This window comes from Guillardia theta (assembly GCF_000315625.1).
Source record: "Guillardia theta CCMP2712 unplaced genomic scaffold GUITHscaffold_19, whole genome shotgun sequence".
Taxonomy (NCBI): Eukaryota; class Cryptophyceae; order Pyrenomonadales; family Geminigeraceae; genus Guillardia; species Guillardia theta.
The window spans coordinates 731,172-738,680 of NW_005434655.1; the positions used below are offsets into that span (position 1 = coordinate 731,172).

Below are 7,509 nucleotides of genomic sequence, written 5' to 3' on the forward strand. Positions count from 1 at the left end.
CTCTCCCCCTCCCATCTTCCGCTTTTCTTTCGTGCAAATGTCTAATCATCATATTCTTCTGTTCACCTCCATGCTGTACTCTCTCCCCGCCCTCCCGTGTCGTTTTTCTGTTCCGATCTTCCTGTCTCCTCCTCCTCCTCCTCCTCGCATTCATTCTGCTGTCGCTCAACTTCTCTGTCACAGTGGGGGATCAAGTGGACTCTCCTCGTCGGTCTCACATTGCAGCTGATGGGGTTGGGGATGCTGTTTGGTTGGCAGGTCTGAACCTTTTTTTTCTTGCGCATCACAAACAATGACATGTCTTCATTGTTGTTCTTGCGCATCACAAACAATGACATGTCTTCATTGTTGTTCTTGCGCATCACAAATACTGACACGTCTTTCTTCTCCTGCTGACGCAACAGAATAGTTGGAGCAAGTCGACTGCGATCAGTACGATGAATGTCATGTCCTTCTGCTCAAATTGACTGTCATGCTACAAAACAGTTTATGTGACCATCGCTCAAATGCTCTGCGGGATTGCAAAAGATCTCACGAAACTTGGTAATGTCGGACTTGTTGAATCTTGTTGCAGATGAAGTGAAGTTTGATCTGATGATTGAAATGACGATGATACCCAGGGGGGAAGACCGTTACAAAGCTTGTAACCCCGGAAGAAAAGCAGGTAGATGCACCTTGACTTCTCTTTGGAGGGAAGAATTGATGGTGATGGCTCAAGGGCGCTCTCTTCAAGCTCGTCTCCTACATCACAGGGTGGAAGAACTCTCTGAAAGGAGTTGGATACTTCATTGGTGACGCAATCTCTTCCTCCTCTCCTCCCTCCACTTCCTCCTCGCCCCTACCTCATATCTTCTGTTCCTCCTTCTTCCACTATCTTCCTCCTCTTCATCTTCCAGTATCTTCTCCGCCTTTTCCCGCCTCCATTCCCCCTCCTGCAGAGCCCCACCATCGCCTTGTCCTACCTTATTCTTCCACATCCTTCCCCAACTTTTCTCTTACCCCAACTCGCGCAGGAGCGGCGTGTCTGGGTGCGAGTGACGAGTGGGGCTTCTACCTTGCTCTAGGTGGAGAGGAGGAGATTAGGAGTGGAGGGTAGTAGGATGAGGAACTCATGAAACATGGGCAGGTGTAAACGTTTTCATGATCTTGTGCGCATATCCCTGGGCCATTGTGCGGTTTAAAGCAGAAATCTAATCATGCTGATATGCATGCAGATTGGCCTTGATAGCAATCTTGGAACTGCAAAATCGAAGAATGTGACCTTGAGGTTTGCGCACGTGAATCATGTTGAATATTTCTTATGTCTATGCTGGTGATATTGATGGAGTTGGACATGACACAAAAAATTAGGATAGTGGGAGACCGTGTGATACTGAACATGATTTTGTAGGGATGCGCTTTTCTCTGGAAATCACAACCTGAACTGGTGACTTTGAATTTTTATCATGAGTATGTATGTTCTCATTGTACTTCAGGCTTTCGTTTGCAAGACTTTTCCTGTTTGCATCAAGAGACTTGTGGTTCGAAGTTCCTCTTCCCTTCTACCTGCGCGCTCCAGCTTGCACAAGTATATCAATATTGCGATTGTGATGATGATGTCAATAGAGGCTGTTGTGGTAGTGATGGTTCTGAGAACCACTCTCTTTATCAGCAAACACTCAATGATAGAGGCGAGAACAGACGAACAGATGATGTGATCTTGTTTTGATAGGTTTGAATGCCACCTGCTCGGCCGACATTGGTTGTGGAGGAGGAACAGAGTGTCTTCTTGTAAGATACAACTGTCTCTCCTCCAAATTTTGTTGGTAATGACAGCAACGCTTGTTACTTTCCAGACTGGGGATCAAGGAATCTGTCAAAATGTGAATTCTGGCTGTGGAGGTCTCGGGCTGGCAAGAGTCACTGTGGGAGCATTCCTGGTATGAGATGATGCGAATACGATGACGATGAGTGGGAGGGGTTGAAAGAGTCATGGAGGGAAAACACGGTCAAGAGAACCAAGAGCATGTGGGAAGGAGAACAAGAGCGATGTGGAGAAGAGGAGGGGCGATAAATGCAGGAGACAAGGAAGAGGGATGAACGGGCGGGGAGAAGAAGGACAGAGGGCGCAGATTGACGAAGAATGCGCAATGAAATAAGAATGGATTGCGGAGGATCAGCTCGAAACGAGCTTTTTACCCACCTCCTCACTTTCCCGCAGGCGATCTACATCATTCTCTACGGTCAGATGCAGGCGTACACCCCTCAGCTCGTGCTCAATCCACTCAAACAATCTCCTCCGAACAAGTGGGTGGAGGTGAAAAACTCGAAATGAGACGAGGGACTAGATGACAAATGTGCGCCATGATCAGGTGCTCTGGGGCTACTTGAACTGTGTACCTCCTTTTGTGCTGGCATTGATGACACTGGTTTCACCGGAGTTTCAGAATCAGGAATACAACCAGGTAATGAAGTTGACAACATGGCAATGGAGGTGCCGGTGAAGCTGGAGACGATGATGACGATTATCTCAACGGATCATGCTTGTGATAATGATTTTATTCATGTGCTGATTCCAGTTTTCAGATGTTGTCAACCATGATCGTTGGGATTGTAATCTTCGCCCTCATATTTGCCATCAATTCGTCAATTCACTCCTACCTAGTGAGCTCTCCTCTTCTCTCCTCTCCACCCCACCTTAGTGTCGTCCTCCCTCCGCCCCTCTCCTTACCTCGCTCTCTTCCTAGGTGGTGCGCTATGCAGAAGGTGACAAGGTCGCAACTAGCGTCGGCTTCTACTACATGTCCAATGCTGCTGGGAGGCTCATGGGGACCCTCGTGTCGGGAGCTCTCTACTCCTACATCAACCCGGAGGATGTGTCGAAGGGCATCGGGGCTTGCTTCGTGGCCGGTGAAGCTTTTACTCCCAATCTCTTTCTCTTGCTTGCTGTGCAATCTCCTTGACCTCGTCGTCGTCGCTTCTGTTTTCTTCTCGTTCTTTGCCATCGCTTCACTTGATCGTCGGAGTGACAAGCTTTTCCAGGCACCATTTCCAGTCTCCTCGCAACTCTCATCACTTACAAGATAAGAGATAATGCTAGTGGGTTGGCCTGCGGCAGGTGATCCACTCTCCTTCTGCTCCTCCACTCCAGCACTTGTCTTTCCCCTTCTACTCCTTTCTTCCCCCCTCATTCCAATGATGCAGCTGCGTGATCGTCCCTGGAGAGTTCGAAGAGCCGAATGCTCAGCAGGGAGGGAGGAGTAACAAGAACAAACATCAACAATCTTCAACAAACATCAACAATCAGTCGTCTGTATAGCTAATCATTTCTTTACATATTTACACATGTACTGGCGTACAAGCCAGGATCCGCAACATTTACACATGTCTTCCTCCTTTTTGAGACGCATTACAAGCATCATCGAGAGCCCTGACAGGAAAAGGAGACGACATGGCTCTGACAGGAAAAAAGAAGATGTAACGATAACTGCTCTTTGACTTGGGGTCAGGCACTTGACCAGAGTTTTGCTTGCAGGTGAGAATTGTTCATTGCTTGCATCATTAGGGAGAAGAGAGATGTTATTTCCCATAGAAATGCAAAGAGGACGAGCCTCTGACGAGGAGTGCATGTCGCCCTTCAAGATGAACGAATTTCCGCTTTATATTCTGTACAAATGTCGACGCCATGATAACGACCGAGTGTCAACGCATTTCTCGAAAACAAATCGTGAAGGGTTTCGCTCATTGTAATTTGAATGAGCTGAAACAATCACAACATCAGATCCATCTCTCGCATTTGAAATATGGTTATAGTTTTTCCTAAGAAGAAGAACAAAAAGCACCAATCCAGTGCTTTTGAAAAGAACACCTATCACCTTTAAGCAAAGCATCACGGTATGAGATTCCCAAAACTCAAAACAGTTCCGTTCAAAACAGTTCAAAATGTTTTGAGAACAAAATCCATGTGAGCTTTTGGTTTCGAGCTCCCCTCCTTCTATACAACCTGTCTACAATCTAGTTGGCTAACATCCTGTTAGCATGTAAGTGACATCATCTACCAGTATGAGCACTTGAATCTCCGGCACGTCTCCCATCCCGAGTAGACTCTCCGATTTCAAGGGACGGTATCCTCTGCGTTTCATATCCATTACGTCATTTCTGTCTCTTCGATTTCCTCGCAATCTACCTAACAATATCATTGCCTTGTACATCATTTGTAAGTTTGTGAGAGAGCAGAGTATACATCATCCTAGAACTATTTACCTGTCTCATTCCTCAGAAAATGTGAGTATGTGTGTGTGAGGGCTCAGTCTCAAACGATTGGTAGCAACCTGAAGCAACATTTTACTCGGTTGCTCGCCCATAATTTACAAGGAGATGTAACAACTTCAAAACCAGTCCATCATCTTCAAAAACAGTCCATCAGATTTGTATCCTCATGGTGTCTAGTGCCTCCTGGCACACAGTTCCTTCAGAGGGCGTGAGCAACTATAGGAGGGGACCATTGACGACCACAATGTTACATGTCATCATCCAACACTGCAACCATTTGTCTTCATCTGCCCCTCAACTAAAGAGTGCAGAGTGAAATCATGCAGCTTACAGGTTACATGGGTCTCCTTGTTGCATCGTTTGATAACTAAGAGCGACTCATGAATGTCTGCTGCCATCCGTCGCCATCACAATCTGCCATGGCTGAAAACCCAGCACAACGGCCGCACCGGGTAACTTTGTATCCGATAACGGTGAAATAACGGTGTAAAAGGTATGGCGGAGGCCAAGATTACATACGACCGCTGACCATGTTCGCGGTCCTAGTCCTCCTCCCCCCCCCTCCTCCTCCTCTCCATCTGATCTCTACCTTGCCTCTCTTCTTCCTCCTCTCCTTTGTTCTTGACATCCTTCCTTGAGCTCGTTTCCGGAATCTTCTCCATTCCGTCCCCTCCCACCTTCTCCAAATTGGCTTGCCTTGCTCAAATGCTATTTCTATTAGATACTCATTCTACACCTCCCTGTCCACATCATGCCTGCATGCTCTGTCTGTTCTGTTACTTTCAAACTCTATCCATGCTGCCTCTTCTCTATCAACATTCATCTCAGGCACAAGCAACACAAACAACCAAATCTTATTCATGATCTAATCCCTTTGTCATCTCTTCACATTCATCCTTGACCCGAACCTCCCATTAGCCGCTAGCAGTCGCTTGTATTCTTTGAACTTTAAGCATGCGATACCGAGCTGATGAGGATTATATGAGAGAAAGATTTACGTGCGCGTATTAACGCCGAGGTAGCGATTGATTGGTCTGAACATCATCGTTACTCGACTCGTATACGGGCGACGCTCACGTCATCGTCTGACAGGATGGGAGCGCTACGATTAGCCTTTGTGCTCCTCCTGCTGCCAGACATCTGCGTGCAGGTACAACTAGGCTTCAGCGTTCTCCCTCGCCCACTCGCCGACGAGACGATCGTTCCACAAAAGCACTTCATGGCAAGTCAGGCTGGGATGGGGCCCGAGCCTCTGTGCCGTGCTCCGCGCATGCAGCAAGAGAGGAGAGGAGGATGCAGACTGCTTCAGTGGCAGCGAGAATGCTCCATGGGCTCGCCTTCGCGGTTCAGGAAGAAGTTGACAGTAGCTCAGGGCAGCAGAAGAGCTGGATCCTCCAACATGTCCAGCACCAAGGTCTGACCTGCCACCAGCTCTTCCTGTCCCTGTTCCTATCCCTCTCCCTCTCCCTCTCCCTCTCCCTCTCCCTCGTCCCGCTCTCCCTCTCCCTCTCCCTCTCCCTCGTCCCGCTCTCCCTCGCCCTCGCCCTCGCCCTCGCCCTCTCTCCCCTCCCCTCCCCCTCTCTCACTCTCTCTGTTTCTTATGGGGGCTGAAAGTCCGTACCAACCTTCACAGCAGGAGGGCGTGGAGGCATCATGGAGGGGGCTGGATAGAGAGCGGGTGCGATCGCCTATCACGGGCAGGCTAATCAATGTGGACGGCCCTGCATACCAGAAGGTGATTGAACTGGGATACATCCTTGTTGACGGCCAGTTCATTCATCGCAACAAACTTGACTTCTCGGCCAAGCTGACCGAGCTAGGTGGTCTAGAGAACCTGGCAAGGGAAACAGAGTCGTCGATGCTGAAGCGAGTGGGCAAGATGGACTCGCAGGGCTCTGTGGGTTGGGCCGGGGAGAGGAGCAGGGGGAGGAATGAGATGCTTCCCTACGCACAAGACGTGGAGCTCTGGAAGAGCAACGAAGTTGTGGGGATGGACGGCCAGGGCCAGGAGAGCATGGAGGGCCCGATAGACGAATTCCAGGAGTCTTTGTTGTGGGACAGTGTGCACCTGAAGCTGATTTTCGATGAGCTGAAGGACAGCAATGGTAAGATCAAGTTGATTGAGTTGAGAACTGCTCTGCTGGCCGTCAACCTGACCATCAGCAACGAGATGCTGTGGGATCTTCTCAACATTGCAGACTCAGACGGGAGGATCCGGTTGGAGTACGAGGACTTCGTCAAGCTTCTGATCAACGTCCTTAACCACAACAACAACAACTTCCCGCTCTCTGCAGCAGGCGACATCAGGCAGGAAGAAGCCTCCAAGGAAGTTCGAGATCCAAAGGCGACGAGGACGGGGAGGGAAGGAGGAGGGGCAGGCAAGGAGCAGGAGAAAACTCCGAGCAACACTGAGAAGTACCTGGAGAGGCTGAGCGACGCGCATGAACTGACGCCTGTGCGGCTCAACAACTGGAACCTCATGAGGAAGTATCATCTCGGTGTCTGGAAGGGAGTTTGGTCGTGCTACGTGATCCCCGACATGGAGGAGGAAGAGGAAGAGGGAGGGCAGCGGGTGTTCCGACTCGAGTTCGAGGACGCAGTCGTCCGCAACAGGGTCATCTCCTCCTTGGACTCCGACAACAGCCCAGAGAGGATGCAGTACATCGACACTGACCTCGGCCCCTGGCCGTCCTCTCCTCGCTGGCCCTCGCCCAAGAGCTCTCCGCCCCCCCGGGAGCCGCTCCCGCTGCTTTCCGACCTCTTCGGGTTTTTCGACAAGGTCAGGACGTGCAGGGCGACCAACCTGCAGTCACATCATGTTGGGGAGACTTTCATGTGGTCCACGAGGAAGAAGGACCTCTGGTGCGTTGTGGGAGCCGTCGCGCACAAGGACTGGAGGGCGCGAACGGTTCTGGTGTACAAGGATGAGAGGAGGGGAGCGGATGGGGTCTTCGCTCCGAGGTTGAGGTATCCTCCTCCGACCGCTCGTCCTTGCATGCTGCCTGTCTGATGATAAACTCCCTTCCCATCCCTCCCTCCCTCCCTCCCTTTCCCTCTTCCCGTCCCTGGTTCACCTCCGTTTCCACTGCTTTCCTTCCCTTGCCTTGCCCCCCTTCCCTCCCTCCTCGTTTGCCCTAGTTTTCTCAATCTAACGTTTTTCCTCATACTCTCAGGTATCTTATCACTATCTGGGAGCTCCAGGATGATTTTCCGTCCGACGAGCTCTTTGAATTGCAAGGGTATTGCTTACTTTCTCCT

The 7,509-nt window shown here is 50.1% G+C and overlaps 2 protein-coding genes across 2 annotated transcripts; both read left to right on the plus strand.

The window, feature by feature from the left end:
* Positions 1-177: 177 nt before the first annotated feature.
* GUITHDRAFT_44341 (hypothetical protein) lies at positions 178-2,834 on the plus strand (the record flags this gene model as incomplete). The annotated part of the gene is made up of 14 exons (XM_005836094.1): positions 178-258; positions 405-432; positions 487-543; positions 621-664; positions 719-791; positions 1,106-1,170; positions 1,215-1,267; positions 1,391-1,426; positions 1,476-1,567; positions 1,849-1,919; positions 2,201-2,296; positions 2,352-2,444; positions 2,566-2,643; positions 2,727-2,834. Coding segments are annotated over 14 exons (975 nt in total), but the record flags the coding sequence as incomplete, so codon positions are not given.
* A 2,510-nt stretch (positions 2,835-5,344) lies between these two features.
* On the plus strand, positions 5,345-7,261 carry GUITHDRAFT_136328 (hypothetical protein; the record flags this gene model as incomplete). The annotated part of the gene is made up of 2 exons (XM_005836095.1): positions 5,345-5,665; positions 5,888-7,261. 2 exons carry the CDS (start codon positions 5,345-5,347, stop codon positions 7,259-7,261), a joined length of 1,695 nt encoding a protein of 564 aa, XP_005836152.1.
* Positions 7,262-7,509: the final 248 nt, after the last annotated feature.